Below are 18,982 nucleotides of genomic sequence, written 5' to 3'. Positions count from 1 at the left end.
CCTGACAAGATCTCTCTCAGAATATTGATTTAACCATCCATCTCACAGATACATAGAAAAGGCAACTAATCTACAATGTTCTCAGTTCACGCCCAAAGAATTAGGAGCCTTAAGGAACATGTGTAAAATCTTCCCCTTAGTATCTCTGTCTCCTTTATCCAGGAATCCTCTACATCCCCAGGGGAGCTGAAACTGACTGTGTCTCCTTCCTAAACACAGTTTTCACCAATAGAACCTATGAGACCTATGTGTGCTGCAGAGAGCTCTTTCAGAGGTGAGTGAGCGCCAAAATCCCTGCTCTCTCCTCTTATACACTATCCTCTACTCAGAAATCTCCTGGGAGTGGAGAGAAATAAAGTCCTGAGGGTAATCATGTGGATGCTGAATAGAGTATATAAGAAGGGACATGGGTATGTGTGCTGGGCTAGATCTGTGTTCTTTTCTCTTATCAGATGCATCCTCAGTATTCCTCTAGTATGGACAAGTGACAGATTTTATCTGTATTGGTGGGATACTGAGAAGTGGAGGGGCAGGGGAAGAAGTAAGGAATGGTGGTTTCCCTGATAAGAAGTTACCATATTTATCATGATTGAGATATAGTTAGGTTGTAGGTGAAGACTTGGCAATGGTTCCAAGTGGCTAAAAAATTATGGGCTCCTTCAGACAGAAATGACGAAGACAGAGAGAAGATAAAGTTGAATTGATAAAATCACGATGCATTCAGACAGTGTAAAAATGAACTTATTTATCATTTTCTGGGATATTATTAGAATAGTTTTCTGGTTCAACACATGAGGAGCTTGGAAGGTACCACTCTATCCTAACAAGTAAAAATTTGAACAGTCCGAAAAATAAATAACTCTCTTGGATCCATAAGAGAGGTGATGACACAGGGAAAACTGCTGGTCCCCAGGACTAGAGAGACAGACAGGTGCATACAGGGATACATGGCTTCCTGGAGCAGTGATTCATGAGTGAAAACTGCCACAGAAATCTGTGTAGGAAAATCTGAAACTGCAATTGCCAGAGGCTCAGTGAGGGCAAGTCTGACTGTTAAAAACTCTGAGGGGACCCAGTCGTAGAGGCACCCCCCCCAAAACTTTTTGTGAGTTTTACTTCCAGGAGCTGGAACTGGTTCTCACAGTAAATATCAAACAAAAATCCCTTTGTGCTTCCGGCAGTGGGAAGAGAAAAGGAACCATTTTGAAATGCACCACTCTTCTTCTCAAGGAGTTGATCAGAGCCTCACCTGCTGGGGTATTATCAGAACCTAACTAACCTGGGGAAGGGAAATACCCAATTCCAGCCCTTTCTAGCTATCCTGTCCCACCTGAGGGGGGAGAAAAAACTGAGAAACACTTGTGAAGTTCACAGTCCAGAGGCATAGGCTCACTAAAAGACTGAGACCTAATCACAGGATCCTTCCCCTCCCCCGACACCTACAACCACATTACAAAAATCCTATTTACAGCAGTTCCTTTTACGGGTACATATCACGTCTGGCTATCAAGAAGAGATTACAAGGCACACTAAAAGGCAAAACCCCCCACAATTTTAAGAGACAGAGCAAGTAGCAGAACCAGACATGGCAGGGATGTTGGAATTATCAGACTGGGAATTTTAAACAACTATGATAAATATGCTAAGGGCTGTAATGAATAAAACTAGAGAGTACACAAGAACAGATGGGCAATGTAAGCAGAGATGTAGGAATCCTAAGAAAGAACCAAAAAGAAATGCTACAGATAAAAAAACACTATAACAGAAACGAAGAATGCCCTTGATCGGCTTATTAGTCTGGACACAGCTGAGGAAAGAATCTCAGAGCCTGAAGATATATCAAGAGGAAGCTTCCAAACTGAAAAGCAAAGAGAACAAAGACTGAAGAAAAAAAAAAACCAGAATAAAATATCCAAGGACTGTGGGACAACTACAAAAGGTGTAACATACACATAATGGGAATACCAGAAGGAGAAGAGAGGAATAGAAGAAATATCTGAACAATAATCTCACCAAATTAATGTCAGACATCAAACCACAGATCCAGGAAGCTCAGAGAACACCAAGCAGGATAAATGCCAAAAAAAAAAACTCACTTAGGTGTATCATTTTCAAACTAGAGAAAATCAAAGATAAAGAAAAAATACTGAAAGAAGTTAGTGGGGGAAAAAAAGAATATATAAAAGAACTAGTTATAGGATGAACAAAAGGAAAGGTTTGAGGAAGTAGAATATTTGGTCCTGCCAAAGCATAAGATGTGTATATTAATAGTGATATATGGGTGAATGAAGAGAGTTCTGGGTGATGAGGCTGAAAGATCTTAAAAGGCCTTGTATTAAATGATAAGGTATTTAGATTTTGACTTAGAGAATTATAAACACTGGCATGATAAGATGTTTTTTCAAAAGATCATTCTGGTAGCCATTTGAATGTCAGGGAGACCAATAAACACACTGCTATAGTAGATGATGAGACGCTGATACCAAGTGATTGTGAGGATGGAGATGCACTAGACCAAGGGGGATCAGTAGGCCTGGTCATCGCTAGAAAGGAGGGAAAGGTGGGATGAGGAAGGGAAAGGAGGCTCAAATGAGAGTCTCCTTTCTGGCTTAGGCAAGTGGGTCTAAGCAGTGCCATTCATTCATTGAGAGGAAGATGACTAGTTCCAGGAATGAGAGTAAAGGGGAGAGATTATGGCTTAATTCAGCTGGATATGTTGATTTGGAAGTACCTATGGGACTACCACGTGAAGCTACTCACAAGCCAACTGAGCCCTGGAGTTCAGGAGAGAAACCGGAACTGGAGATAGATTTGGTAAGTATCATTAAGCAAGTGATCTGTTCACTATATAGATAGATGATGGGGGTGCTAGCTGCTTTACAGGTTACTATTGTCGATGTAAATAATCCATAACCAATCTATAAATAAAAATTGGGGTGAGTTTATTATGAGCCAGATCTGAGGGCTAGCCCAGGGCCTTCCTTCCCCAAGGAAGGAAGGGCATCAAAGAAGTGGGGTGTACAAAGTAGTTATATACTGTCCTGGAACAAAGAGCATACATCACATATGATAGGAATGTCCCTTTTACCACAGACATGAGATTGCCTAGCTGGCACAGCAGAGCTATTCACACAGCAGGTAGCAGGTCTGTTGTCTTGAGGGGGGTGGTCACAGGGTGGGTGTAGCAATCAATTCCTAGCTTAGGGAGAGATGCTTATCTTTAAGGAAATGCCAATGTGGGGGAATTTGTATCTTTATCTTAAGGGCATTGTTCTTGTCTTCGGGACATAGCAAATGCTTAAAGCAGATATACAATGCATGCTCAACAGCCACACCAGGCCCTTTTGGAAAAACAAGGTCAGGCCAAATTAGTTTTACACCCAATGGCTGCCTCATATATTCTAATATATCTTATTGCTTGCCATTTGTTTATCACTATGCCAAGTTAACAGATGTTACCCTCCTGTGTTTGGAGGTTATCATCAGAGAAGCAACCAATATCCTCTGAAAAAATAATCCTTTTGATGTACTACTGAAGATGAATTATAAACTAGATAGATTGTTGGTCTGACATAGTTATGATTCCTATGTGCTTGTGGCAGTTCAGTGGACGTCACTGTAAGCATAATCTAAAGTAAATGAATAAAGTAAAAATTGCTGATTTCACATTTTGTTGAACAGTGAATTGTCTTTACATCACTAAAAACTTCACTAAAAAATCCACAGAATATCCTTTCCTGCTGATTTCTGCCTTCAAAGCTATGACTAACTTTTTGCCCAAAGTCATTTACTAAGTGTCATTAGTATCCAGAATCTAAAGCAGATAATGTTTTCACCCAATTTATTTATACTAAATAAGCCTAGAGTGACTCCAGACCAGGATGGCGACACAGGAGGCTCCTGAATTTCCCTTCTTCCATGGATGCACCAATCTACAGCTACACGTGGAGTAATTCTCTCTCAAGGAAATCCGGAAACTAGCTGAGTGACTCCTACACATCAGGCAACTGAGAAAATTCTCAGATCGAATTGGGTAGGAAAGGCAGAGACACACTCTCACCATAAACCCCACCCCTGGCACAGCATCATACCATTGACGGGAACTCCCAACTCCCAGCTTCTCCCTGAGGAGAGAACAGTTTGGACTGCACACTTTAAAAGTGCCCCAACTTTTAAGGCTCCTACCCGAGGGATGGGCTCCCAAAACACCTAGCTCTGAAAGCCTATGGGCCTTGGGTTCCCACAAGCCACAGAACTAAAGCAAACAAAGAAGCAGCTCTTAACAGGCACAAGAGCGCTCACTGCGGCTATTCCCCCAAGGATCAGTACAGAAAGAGCAGGCAAAAATGCCCATCTCCCAGTCTTTCTTTGGAAGGAATTTGACTGCATACTTTACAAGCTGGTGCCTGAGGATCTGACTTCTAATTAGTATGCATCTAAGAGCTGACTGGAACCTTGCCTGGAGCCCCACCTTCTCCCTTAGGCTTGCTCCAGTGATAAAACCGGGTTAACAGCATCTCTCTGGAAGGAGTTTGTACACATGTCTGGGCCATAGCTTTTGTGCTGGCTGCCACTGGCAGGACAAGCCACCAGATCCCTGGCCCTGATAGCCAACAGGGGCTTGTATTCATGAATCCCACTGGATTGTAGTAGACAAAGAAGCTGTTGTTAATGGTTGTGTGCATGAGCACTCACTGTGGCTTTCCCCCCAGGGCTCAGCGCAGAGGGAGTAGGCAAAAACACCCATTTCCCAGTCTTTCCCTGGAAGAGGTTCCACTGCATACTTAACAAGCCACTGCCTGAGGATCAGGCTTCTAATTAGCATGCATCTAGGGGATGACTGTGATTCTCCCTGGAGCCTACCTTCTCACTCCAACAACAAAACCAAGTTGCCTGTATCTTCCTGGAAGGAGCTTGTACACACATCTAGCGCCCCAACCTTTATGGCTGCCTTCCAAGGGATGGGCCCTCAAATCACCCAGTTCTAATTGTAAATGGGGCTTGCATTCACAACTCCAACAGGACTATAACAAACAAAGACTCAGTTTTTAAACAGGCACAGGATCATCCCTTCAACAGCTAAACACCCAGGCTCAGCACTCAGGGAGCAGACAAATATACCCACCTCCCAGTTTCTCCCTGGAAGGGGTTTGACAGCATACTTTCTCAGCTGCTGCCTGAGGGTCCAGCTTCTAATCAGCCTGCATCTAGGATGACTGCATGCCTCCTCTTTGGGACACTAAAGAGATGCACACTGAGATACATTGTAATTAAACTGTCAAAAGTTAAAGACAAAGACAAAATCTTAAAAGCAGCAAAAGAAAAGCAACTTGTTACTTGTCAAGGGAACCTCCGTAAGACTATCGGCAGATTTTTTAGCAGAAACTTGGCAGGCCAGAACAGAGTAGGATGACATACTCAAAAGGAAAACCACCAACTAAGAATACTTTACAGGACAAAGTTGTCCTTCAGAATTGTAGGAGGGATAAAGAGTTTTCCAGACAAGTGAAAGCTGAAGGAGTTCATTATCACTAGACCAGTCTTACAAGAAATGTTAAAGGAAGTTCTTCAAGCTGAAACAAAAGGACACTAATTAGTAACATGAAAACACAAGAAAAAATCCACTGGTAAAGGTAAATATATAGTTAAATTCAGACTACTCTAATAATGGTGACAGGTAAATCACTTATAATTCTAGTATAAAGGTTAAAAGACAAAAGTATTAAAAATAAATAACTACAATAATTTATTGAGGGATACACAATATAAAAAGATGCAAATTGTGATAGCAAAAACATAAAATGTTGGGGTGGGGGAAAGTATATATGTAGAGCTTTTGTATGCATTCAAAGTTAAGTTGTTATCAGCTTAAAATAGACTATTATAACTATACGATGTCTTGTGTAAGCCTTATGGTAACCACAAAACAAAAACCTATAGTAGATACACAAATGATAAAGAGAAAGGAATCAAAGCATACCACTACAGAAAACCATCAAATCAGGACCAAAGGAACTACAAAACAGCCAGAAAACAATTAACAAAATTGCAATAGTAAGTCTATACCTACCAATAATTACTTTAAATGTAAATAGACTAAATTCTCCACTCAAAAGGCAGAAAGTGGCTGAATGGATTAAAAAAAAAGGCCCAATTATATGCTGCCTACCAGAGACTCATTTCAGCTTTAAGGACACACATAGATTGAAAGTGAAAGGATGGGAAAAGATATTCCATGGAAATAGAGACCAAAAGAAAGCAGAAGTAGCTGCACTTATATCAGAAAAAAATAGACTTAAGCCAAAAACAGTAACAAGAAACAAAGAAGGTCATTACATAATGATAAAGGGATCAATTTATCAACAGGATATAATAACTGTAAGTATTTCTGCACCCAACATAGAGCACCTAAAAATATAAAGCAAATATTAATAGATCTGAAGGGAGAAATAGACAGCAATACAATAATAGCAGGGGACTTCAATGCTCCATTTTCAACAATGAATAGATCATCCAGATTTAAAATCCACAAAGAAACATTTGACTTAAACTACATGTTAGACCAGATGGGGCCTACAGACATTTACAGAACAGCCTATCCAACAGCAGCAGAATACACATTCTTCTCAAGTATACATGGAAAGTATCTGATAGATCATATGTTTGGCCACAAAACAAATCTTAATAAATTTTAAAATACTGAAAGTAGATCAAGCTTCTTTTCCAATCACAATGGTATGAAACTAGAAATCAATCACAAGAAAAAAACTAGTAAATTCACAAATATGTGGAGATTAAACAACATGCTCCTGAGCAACGGGTCAAAAAAGAAATCAAAAGAGAAACTAAAAACATACATTGACTCATCACAAGGAAAATAAAATTATAACTAAGTGAGGTGATGGACTTTAACAAAACTCGTGATAATTGCTTCACAATACTTACATATATCAAATCATTATGTTGCACACCTTATACAATGTTATATGTCAATTATACCTCAATAAAACTGGAAAAAACTTGAAAAAATATCTTGAGACAAATGAAAATGGAAACATAACATATCAAAACTTATGAGATGCAGCAAAAGCAGTTCTAAGAAGGAGGTTTATGGTGATGAACACCTACGTTAAGAAAAAAGAAAGCTCTCAAATAAACAAGCTAATTTAACACCTCAAGGAACTAGGGAAAGAAGAACAAACTAAGCCCAAAGTTAGCAGAAGGAAGGAAATAACAAAGATCAGAGCAGAAATTAATGAAATAGAGACAAAAAAGACAATAGAAAAGATCAATGAAAGTAAGAGCTGTTTTCTTGAAAAGATAAGCAAAATAGACAAACCTTTAGCTAAGCTAAGAAAAAGAAAGAGAAGACTCAAATAAATAAGGAGCAGATATTACAACTGAACATAGAAATACTAAGGATCATAAGAAACTACCATGAACAACTATACCCCTACAAATTAGATAACCTAGAAGAAAAAGCAAATTCCTAGAAACGTACAACCTACCAAGACTGAATCATGAAGAAACAGAAAATGTGAACAGACCAATTGTTAGTAAGGAGATTGAATGAGTAATCAAAAACCTCTCAACAAAGCAAAGCCCAGGACAAGATGGCTTCACTGGTGTTCTACCAAACAGTTAAAGAACAATTAATACCAATCTTCTCAAACTCTTCCAAAAAGCACAAGAGGAGTAAACACTTCTGAACTCATTTTATGAGGCCAGCACTACTCTGATACCAGAGACAAAGAGGAACACTACAAGAAAAGAAAATTACAAGCCAATATTCCTAATGAATACAGATGCAAAAATCCTCAACAAAATATTAGCAAACCAAACTCAACAGTACATTAAAAGGATCATACACTATGATCAGGTGGGATTTATTCTTGGGAAGCAAGGATTGTTTGACATACACAAAGCAATAAATGTGACCTACCACTTTAACAAAATGAAGGATAAAAATCATATGATCATCTCAATAGATGCAGAAAAAGCACTTGACAAAATTCAACATCCTTTCATGATAAAAACTCTCCACAAACTGGGTATGGAAGAAATGTACCTCAAAATAATAAAGGCCATATATGACAAGCCCAAAGCTAACATTATACTCAATGGTGAAAACCTCAACACTTTTCCTCTAAGATCATGGATAAGAAAATGATGCCCACTCTCACCACTTTTATTCAACACAGTACTGGAAGTCATAGCCAGAGCAATTAGGCAAGAAAGAGAAATAAAAGCCACCCAAATCAGAAAAGAAGTAAAATTGTCTGTGTTTGCAGATGACATGATCTTATCTACAGAAAACCCTAGACTCCACCAAAATACTGTTAGAACTAATAAGTGAATTCAGTAAGTTGCAGGATACAAAATCAACATACAAAAATCAGTTGCTTTTCTGTACACTAACAATGAACTATTAGAAAGAAAAATTAAGGAAACAATCCCATTTACAATAGCATCAAAAAGAATAAAATACTTAGGAAAAAACATAACCAAGGAGATGAAGGATCTGTACATTGAAAATTATAAAAAAATGATGAAACAAAATGTAGAAAACACAAATAAATGGAAAGATACTCTGTGTTCATGGATTAGAAGAATTAATACTGTTAAAATGTCCATACTAATGAATGCAATCTACAGGAGTGGATAATCTTCTCAATAAGTGGTTTTGGGAAAGCTGCATATCCACATGAAAAAGAATAAAACTGGACCCCTATCTTACACCATACACAAAAATCAACCTGAAGTGGATTATAGACTTGAACAAAAGACCTGAAACCTTAAAACTCCTAGAAGAAAACACAGGGAGTAAGCTCCTTGACATTGGTCTCGAAAATGATGTTTTGAATTTTTGTTGCAAAGGCAACAACAGCAAAAATAAACAAGTGGGACTTCATCAAACTAAAAAGTTTCTGCACAGCAAAGGAAACCATCAACAGAATGAAAAGTCAACCTACAGAATAGGAGAAAATATTCACAAACCACATATCCAGTAAGAGATTAACACCCAAGATATACAAGGAAATTATACAACTCAATAGCAAAAAAACAAATAATCTGATTTAAAAATGAGTAGAGGAACTAAATAGACATTTTTCCAAAGAAGACATCCAAATGGCCAACAGGTACATGAAAATGTGTTCAACATCACTAATTAGCAGGGAAATGCAAATCAAAAACACAATGAGATAGGGGCCGGCCCCGTAGTGTAGTGGTTAAGTTCACACACTCCGCTTTGGCGGCCGGAGGTTTGCAGGTTCTGATCCCAAGTGCAGACCTGCACATTGCTCATCAAGCTATGCTGTGGTGCCATCCCACCTACAAAATGGAGGAAGAGTGGCACAGATGTTAGCTCAGTGACTCAGGGCCAATCTTCCTCACACACACAAAAATCACAACAAGATATCACTTTGCACCTGTTAGGACTGCTATTATTAAAAAGACAAGTGATCAAAAAATGCTGGCAAGGATGTGGAGAAAAGGAAACCCTTATACACTGTTGGTGGAAATATAAAATGGTATAGCCACTATGGAAAAGAGTATGGAGGTTCCTGAAGAAATTAAAAATAGAACTACCATACAATCCAGCAATCCCACTTCTGGGTATATATTCAAAGGAACCAAAATCAGTATGTGCGTTCCCATGTTTATTGCAGCATTATTCCCAGTCGCCACGGTATGGAAACAACCTACATGTTCACTGATGAATGAATGGGTAAAGAAAATATGGTATATCTATATATACAGTGGAATATTATTCATCCTTATAAAAGAAGGAAATCCTGGTATTTGCAACAACATGGACGAGCAATTATGCTTAGTGAAATAAGCCAGACAAAGGCAAATACTGCATGGTTTGACTTAAAAAAAAAAAGTCAAACTCAAGGAAATTGAGAGTAGAGGTGGTTGCCTGGAACTGGGACGTGGGAGAAATAGCGAGAGGCTGGTATAAAGGTACAAAGTTTCAGATATAAGATGAACGAGGTCTGAGGATCCAATGTATAACAAGGTGACTATAGTTGATAATACTGTATAATTGAAATTTGCTGAGAGAGTAGAACTTGTGTTCTCACCAAAAAAATTAATAAATAAAAGGTAAACATGCTAGGTGATGGATGTGTTAACTCAATGTTGGGAATCCTTTCACGATGTATACGTATGTCAAATCATCATGTTGTACACCTTAAATATATTACAATTTTATTTGTCAACTATACCGCAATAAAGCTGAAACAATAAATAAGCCTGAGCTGTTCTTTCTCAAGAGGAAAGTGGCTTTGGAATACCAGCTCACTTTTTAGAATAAATTCAACTCTGACTCACATTACAAGGTGTAAATTTTGCCTCAGTGATGTTTGGAAAGGAAATTCCCAAAAGGACTATGGTTAGGAATTGGGCACAGAAGCAGACACATTGTATAGGGTTTCTTGCTAGCATTATCTTGGGGATGAACGAGAAAATACATTTAATTCTGTCCTATTTATTTGGTCATTGTGATCGGATTCGTTCATAGGTTTTTGTTTTTGTCTTTTCGGCTGCTTGGTAGAACTTAGTGCATTGTTTTTATCTGACCCACTCTGTATCTCTCTGGCTTTTCATTTCAGTACTTCTCTGAATGGCACCGACTCTCCTTCTTTTTCCAGTCCCTGGGAAGATAAAGAGTTCAGCGCTCTGGCCCTTGCTAACTGCTGTGAACTCTACACCAATGCTGTCTGTGCCTAAGGCTGGTCCATTTCCATAACAGTCCCGATCTTGATGGCTTTTATAGGGCAAAGGTGTGTGTGTACTCAGAGTTCCCACTCTACAACTAACTCACTGTGATCTTTAACAGCGAATGTAAATATTTCATTTGGTTCACTGTATGCCGATAATGAAAAGTAGCATTTGTCTTTCCATTATTTGGCTGAACCATATAGGAAATTCTTTATGGGATCTGTCTGAGCTTAGACTTGAAATAATAATCACTACAATATAAAAAAAAATCTTGCAAATCTTGCTTCTAGTTGCCATCTTAAAAATTATGTGATGCAGTGTGCTATAAATGTGATTTGGTATGTAATGTGTACTGCGGTGAAAAGCTGTATTTCTTGGAGTTCTGTGGTTGAGCTGGGTTTATGGTACTAAAGGTATATATGAAAGTTATATGAATATTTAACAAGACTTTTCTGGTTGTCACACACTTGTAAACCTGCAAACTCCTTAACATCATTACACAGCAAACAAAAAATACTTCTGGTATGCAAATTTGTAAGGAATATCTGTTTCTTAAAGGCCCTTACTTTTTGTATTCTTCTTTAGTGCCATATTTCCTTCAAGTTTACAGGAAATCCTTTAAAACAGCAGTTTTCAGTGGGAAGGGAAAGCAGTTTTGCCTCCCAGAGCACATTTGGTAATGTCTTGAGACATTATTAGTTGTCACAACTGGGGGGATGCTACTGACATTGCTGGGGAGAGGCCAGGATTCCTGCTAAACATCCTACAGTGCTCAGGTCAGCTCCCTCCAACAAAGAATTCTCAGGGCCCCAAATGTCAAAAGTGCTAAGGTTGAGACATTCTAAGTGTTTAATATATTTCTTATATCTAATATTACTTATAATATTATAGCCTTAGGGAAGAGTTTCAAAGGATGTAGGGGTTCTTCAAAAAGTTAAACAAAGAATCACCACATGGCCTCACAATTCACTCCTAGGTATACACCCCAAAGATCTGAAAACAGGTATTCAAACAAATACGTGTACATGCATATTCATGGAAGCAGTAGTCACAATAGTGAAAAGGTGGAAAGAGTTCAAACGTCCATCAATGAAGGAATGGATAAACAAATCATGTTATGTACATACAATGGAATTTTACGCAGCCATAAAAATCATAAAGTACCAATATATGCTATGCAGAGGAACCTAGAAAACATTATGCTAATTCAAAGAAGCCAGACACAAAGGCTTATTATTGTATGCTTCTATTTTGTATGATTCCATTTATATGAAATATTCAGAATAAATCCATAAAGACAGAATACAGGCTGGTGGTTGCCAAGGGCCTGGGGGGTGGGGAGGAGGATAGGGAATGACTCCTTAATGACTATGTGGTTTTACTTTGAAGTGATGGAAATGTTCTGGAACTAGATAGAGGTGGTGATTGCACAACATTGTGAATGTTCTGTCACTGATTTGTTCACTTTAAAATGGTTAAGTTTATATTACGTGATTTTCACCTCAATAAATTATATGTATATTTTAAAACATGGATGTAATTACTTGTATGTCCCCTTAGCTAAGCTACCTTCTTCCACTTCACAATTATCTGAGTTCAGAACCTCTTAGTCTTCTTTCCAGTCTTCATTCCTATCACTTCTCCCACGTTTTCCAAACTTGACATAAAAGAAAACGAAGCCTCAATAAACTGCCTCTTGACCTGAACACTGATTTCGCCCCTAGCCTGGTTCTTTAGGAGAGATAGCAGAATGCAGTGGTTAATGGAACTGGACACTAGACCAGATTACTTGGGTTTTGATTCCGGCTTCACCCCTTATCCCAGGGTGATCTTGGGCAAGCTCCTTAACTTCTCTGGGCCTTGACATCCTCACCTCTCAAATGGGGATAATGGGACCTATCTTATAGGTAAAGGATGAGAAGTTGTAAAGGGATCAAAAGAGTGAGCTGTAAGCCCAACCTAAGGGTTAGCTACTGTTATTACTATTTAAGGAAATGAGTTCACAATTATCAATTTATTGAGTTATGTGTGAAATTTAGTTCACAAAAGGAAGCATGTGAGAAGCATCTCCTTTCTGGTGGAAGGGCCCACTTCCTAATTCCCAATTTCCTATTTAAAACAAATCTGGTGTAAACTCTTGCACTTAGAGGGCCGAGCTGTAACAGCAGGAAGCATGACAGTCTTAACACCATCACCTGCAGAACAGTCTCAAACGCAGGAGGAGCGAACAGGAAAAGCCGGGACTGAAGGCGACACAGCAAACACAACGCCGACTCGTTGGGCTAAGGGGCGCCCGCAGGGGAACACTCAAGGGACCCACGCGGAAGTGGGCTGGGCGGCCCGGGCTGGGCGCGTAGCTCCGGTCAATCCTGGGAGGCGCGCAAGGGGGACCAATCGCTCTCGGGCTCTGTCCTGGAGGCGGGGCAAACAGGTTGACTCCGCGTTATGGGAGGCGCCATGGCGCATGCGCTTGGCTCCCGCAAACAAATCTCCCCCCATCCCTGGGAGCGGAGGCCCAGGCAGAGGGAAGAGAGGAGGCTGAGAAGAGAGTAGTTCAGAGAACTACTGGGAAAGATTCACCCTGAGCTAACATCTGTTGCCAATCTTTCTCTTTTTTTCTTTTTTATTCCTCAACAAAGCCTCAGTACCTAGTTATATATTCTAGTTGTAAGTCCGTCTAGTTCTTTGATGTGAGCCACCGCCACAGCATAGCTACTGACAGACAAGTGGTGTGGTTCCACACCCGGGAACCAAATCTGGGCCACCAAAGCCTAGCGTGCCAAACTTTAAGCAATAGGCCATCAGGGCCGGCTCCAAAGGCCTTGGTCTTAATCACTATGTCTATTCTCATAACATCCCAGCCTTCTCTGCCTGCCTTCCACTTGCTCCAATCCAGTGCCTCAAGGCCCACTGGTTCAACTCAAGTGATCTCATCAGCTTCTAAAGTATTTATACTTTCTGAACTACTTGTGTGCCAGTCAATCCTGCTGCGTGGCATCTTCTGTATTTTTGCCTTATTTTGCTATTGTCTTATTGTTATCTTGTGTTGCAGCAAGTAGAAAAATGGCTGCTATAAAAGCTGATAATTCCCTCAAAGACAGAATTGTCTTTATTTAACAAGTTACTTTTACCAGCTCTTTGAATATGGAGCTCCATGAAGGCAGAGACCAAGTCTGTTTTATTTGTTACCAACGCCCTAGGAGCTAGCACTATGCCTCGCAAAAAAAAAAAAAAAAAAAAAAAAAAAAAAAAAAAAAATCCAAAAGAGATGTCTGATATTTGTTGAGGAGTAAAAACGATGAAGCTCCAATACCTGGGCCTGAATACCTGGGGCAAAACAGAAGGAGAGAAAATGTCTGCTAAATAAAGAACATATAAAGCACTTATACTTCCTGGTACAAAGTAAGCTTTTAATCAGTGTTAGTTATTATTGCTACTTGAGGAATGGTGGGGAGTGAGAGCTTATGGGTAGCAGGTAGAAAATGGGAAGGCAAAAGAAAGAAAAAATGGATAAAAATGATGCTGGGCTAGGGTTGTTGGTGAAGAGATGGCCAGAGAGGACTTCTCAGAGGCAGAAATGGGCAAAAGAGCATTTAAGACCAGGGATACCTAATATTTACCCTGTTGTAACCCCACCAGCTTTGGCCTCAAATCTTCAGTAAAATTTTGCTCTACATATGGCCTAGTACCAGTGGTATTTTGAAGAATTCAAGAATCCAGGTGGTGTCGGATGTAGATGGTGTGGTGTAGGCAGTCCAGGCAAAGCAGTCAGCGGAAGGAGTAAAACAGAACCACAGATTATAAGGAGAGAAGTAGGGTGTCCAAGAAACCTCAGAAATATTGGGAACAATGCTGGTTTTTCTCATTTTATATAGAACGAGGGTTCAAGAACATTTCCATTAAACCTTAAAGGATGGAGGATTCTCCAGTAGGCTGGAGGATTGGGGGACATCAAGACAACTAAACCTTGAGTTACACTTCTGTGGTTATTCTATGTAAGTTATGTTTATGTCATGTCCTTCCAGCTGGATTGTAAATTTTTGCAACTAGAAACGATGAGAAAAGTTGAATTTGTATGGAATTTTTCCATGTATGAATTTCTTTTCTTTACATTAACTCATTGGAAATAACAAAACCTTCTGTAGTAGGTATGACGACCTCACATTTCTCCCCTCTATTTCAAAGACAAGGAAATTCAGGCAGAGAGAGGTTAAGTACACTTGCCTTTGTTTACAGAGCTAACAAAGACCTAAGCCAGCCTAGTATAGTGAAAAGGACATGGTTTAATAAGGCTTTTCACTGTCTGGGCAAAATCTAGCTTTCTAATCTCTTTCTTAATACTGTTTCATACCACCCATCCATGTACACAATCACTAAACAGAACTACCAACTTTCCCTAAGAAATCTACACCTAAGTGACTTGGAAAAATTACCTAATCTCTTGGAGCCTCTGTTCTCACAGTTATATAAATGAAGCTGATAATGGCTTCATTAAAGGGTTGCCGTGAAGATTAAATGTCTTAACTTTAAAGCACTTGGAACATACAGATGCTTAAGGAATATGCTCTTCTCTCCTTGGTTCCCTGGCTTGCTTTCTTTCACATCTCCCATCTTAAAGTTCAGTACTTTCTGAATAACTCTACCATGTATTTCTTATATTTCTCTGCAACCTAAATGGCAGCTGGCTCCATGTCCTGTGCATGTCCAGCTCCTCTCCTGGGGCCAACGACAATCTCAGAGATGTGGGGCTGGGGGCTGGGCTAGGTCTAGCTGGTAGTTGCTGAGGGTGGCCTGAGGCATCCAGACAGGAGCCACATGCCATGTTTAAGGTACAAGGCCAAAGATCAGAACTGATGGAGCCAAATCTGTTCTCAGGTAATGGGGTTGGTGATGCAGATCTGGGAACAGGGACAACTAGGTCATCAAGTTGTTTTAAGACAAATACCAGACACTCATGCTAAACATTTGTCATCAACAAGAAAAACATGATTTAGGAAATTTATTAGAAACCACCCATGTTACAGGTTTTATTTTTCATTAGACTGAATAACTTCTACCAGGTTTTATTTTAAAAACTCAACTCTTGCTTCCAGAAAAGCAAAAGGCATATTTTTCAAAAGCCCCAAATTCACCTCTTCTCAAAGCTCATATCTATCACATTCATCAGTACGTTGATTCACCTTGACTATAAAAATCCTCTCCATATATTTTAAGCAGGAATCAAAACAGAATATTGAAGCAGTTTTTAACATATAGAACAGCAAGTTCTTTGCTGAAATCATATTTCCACTTGTCAAGAGCTGTTGATCCCTCAAGGGGAGTAAACATTATGTCTGTGGCACTGAGTGCCTCATAAAGAAAAATTGAAGGAGACAGCCCTCTTTCCCATGGTGACAAGACTACGATTTGAATTATTCATTAAATGAGGGATATTTATTTATGATTAACCAAACTCAGAGGGCGATGTAGCAGATTTCCCCAAGAAAATATTATCCTTCAGATATTTGACATGTGAGGGCTCCTGTATTCTTGGTTTCAGAAGCAAATCTGTGACTCTGTGGATGGGAAAATTATCCTTCGGCTACACGGCTCTAATTTATAGAACAAAAAACAATACCAATTTATTTCCTTAGTGGATTTCAGAGACAACTTAAATGTTTAAAAGAATGTTTTAAGGTGGCTAGACAATGGAAGGCATTCTCACTAGTCATATTTTTATAAAGACAAAATACTCAGCTCCTTTGCATAGCTGTATGCTGCCTGGCTGGTGGCCACCACTATTGTGAATTTGTTGCAAATCCATTTGGCTGCCTGGCTGTCTCCTGCTGCTGTGGACCACAGCCCAGGGCATTGTTGAAGCACTCAGATGCGTCTGGCTCTATATCAGAGTGCTGAATGGGTCCAGTGGTGCTTAACAAAGGCTTAGAAGGGGTAGGGAAAATGCTCATACCAGTCATGTCACATAACACACACACAAATTGTACTTAATTACTATTAATAATAATTGCTAACATTTGGTGAGTACTTACTAAATGCTAGGCACCAGGTACTACTTGACTGAGACCTCACAAAAACCCTCTGAGGTATCCCCAGTCATAAGCTACAGCCACAGCCCCTGTTGCCATCTGGCCCCCACGAACTGAGGTACGGACTAGTAGTACCCCACATGTAGGAGCCACCAGGAGGAAGGACTGAAGCAGCTGAAAATTGGCCAGAATGGACTGCAGAGGTTCTGGCTTCCCAAGACGCTACCTGGAGGTGCTGGGTAATACAGTCCAGAAGTGGTGGGGAGTTAATGTTTGGGGGTGGAGTAAACCTTAACCAATGAGAGAGACGAGACAGAAAGAAGCCAGCATTGCCTACTCTTCCTCTAGTGTAATGGACTGTTCTAAGAAGCAGTAGCTTCATATGAACTCTCTGGAGGAGATACCCTGGAAGATCAAGCAACCAGCTTTGTTTGCCATGAAGCTATGGCCATCTTTTTTTTTTTTCCCCCCAAAATTGGCCCTGAGCTAACATCTGTTGCTAATCTTTTTTTTTCTTTTTCTCCTTCTCCCCAAAGCCCCCCATTACATAGTTTAGTTGTATATTCTAGTCATAGGTCCTTCTTGTTCTGCTATGTGGGATGCTGCCTCAGCATGGCTTGATGAGCAGTGCTAGGTCCATGCCCAGGATCTGAACAGGCGAAACCCTGGACCACTGAAGGGGAGTGCACAAACTTAACCACTCAACCACAGGGCCAGCCTCCAGCTATGGCCATCTTGATAACACATCTCTTATGTTTGTTTTCACTTTTCCCCTATCTTACTTCCTTTTTCACTAACACTTTCTTCCCTGGAATTTCACTCTCAATAAATCATTAGTATATAATCTTTTGCTTCAAGTTTTGTTTTCTTAGGCCCCTTGGTTTAAAAATGCTGCTACCAGGAGTGGTCTTTAAGAGAAGACCCTGAAAATGGGATTTTGGAGTTGATACACCCGCTATGTGAAGGCAATAGGAAATAGATTCATTACAAGATGATTCTTGTTTTCCTCAAAACATGCCTTCATCACCCTTTTTTGCCTCCAGTCTGATAATGAGTGTCAGAGCTCTGCACAGCCTGAGCAGGGAAGTGCAGGTCCTACTCCAGAAGGAATCTGCCTCCATTCCAAAAGAACTGTAGGACCTGAAAATATGTAAGGATAAGAATATAGGAAGGAGCTTAGCAAAAGTCAAGCTGAACCAAATCTGAAGAGACTTTGGTTCTACGTAGGATAAAAGATTGAGATAATCTCTGATGTCATGTTCTCTTGAATAATGTAGGTTGTAGGAAAAGAACCTAGGAGGGAATCTTCCACCTAAGCTGTGTTTAAATGTGTAATATTTCATTAATTCAATCATTCTATAGAAGGGTGTCTTAACTGACCTCCAAATGTATTCAGAAATTGGCAGTTTAGAGAACCAGTGGGAACAGGGCCACTTTGGTAAGCCACGTGCATCAATTAATATGCACGATGACTTCCATTGTTTTGGTAGGAGTTTGGCGCAGGTGTGCCAGGGATGGAGTGTAAGAGAAAAAGGAAATAACAATGGGGATAGAATGGGGCTCACCCATCAGCTAGAACTAATGGTGGTTTTGAACTTCTTTGGAAAGAATGTTTAGTTTTAGAAAGAGAAAAAGCTCTATATTCATGAAAAACTTTGGGACTATTCCCAAAGTTTGGGACTGAGACCCTGAGATTATTCAGTATATTCCAAAACTCAGGGGAAAAACTGTAGCCATAGAGCTGAGGAACAAGCCACTTTTTCTCTCCCTTTCCCTTCTGCCTCTGTGTAGCCTTTGGACCCTAAAGGCTCCAGAAGACCACCATCCGAAGTCTAATTGATTACCATCAATGGCTATGGTATCTAGAGGAAGGACATTCTCAGAGGGTACTGGTAGTAGAAGTGATAGCCAAGCCTCTCAATAAGGTAGCTGGAGCAAGAGAATTTAAGACCCTTGGGAACACCCACCAAAAACTGGATGAGACTTTGATATTAGTAGCTGAGGTCCTAAGGTGTGATAAACTGAATAATGGTCCTCCAAAGATGTTTATGTTCTAATCCTTGGATCTGTGAATATGTTACCCTACATGGTAGAAGGGACTTTGCACATGTGATTAAGGTTGAGGACCTTGGGATGGGGAGATTATCCTGGATTATCCCAGTGGGCTCAGTGTAATCACAGGAGTCCTTAAAAGTGGACCTTTCCTGGATGTGGTCAGAAAGAAAGAG

General features: G+C 39.9%; 1 protein-coding gene across 5 annotated transcripts in view; it reads left to right on the top strand.

Annotated features, from left to right (window-relative positions):
- Positions 1-12,438, top strand: part of SLC28A2 (solute carrier family 28 member 2) — an 85,794-nt gene extending 73,356 nt beyond the window's left edge. For all 5 annotated transcript variants that reach the window (XM_070237202.1, XM_070237200.1, XM_070237194.1 and 2 more), the window contains 2 exons: positions 163-274; positions 10,620-12,438. In XM_070237202.1, the coding sequence (XP_070093303.1) occupies positions 163-274; positions 10,620-10,737 (230 nt within the window). In that variant the 3' untranslated portion in view covers positions 10,738-12,438. The remainder of the gene's footprint in view (positions 1-162; positions 275-10,619) is intronic.
- The last annotated feature ends 6,544 nt before the right edge of the window (positions 12,439-18,982 follow it).

This window comes from Equus caballus, chromosome 1 (assembly GCF_041296265.1).
Source record: "Equus caballus isolate H_3958 breed thoroughbred chromosome 1, TB-T2T, whole genome shotgun sequence".
Lineage (NCBI taxonomy): Eukaryota > Metazoa > Chordata > Mammalia > Perissodactyla > Equidae > Equus > Equus caballus.
This window is presented reverse-complemented; position numbering and strand designations above follow the sequence as displayed.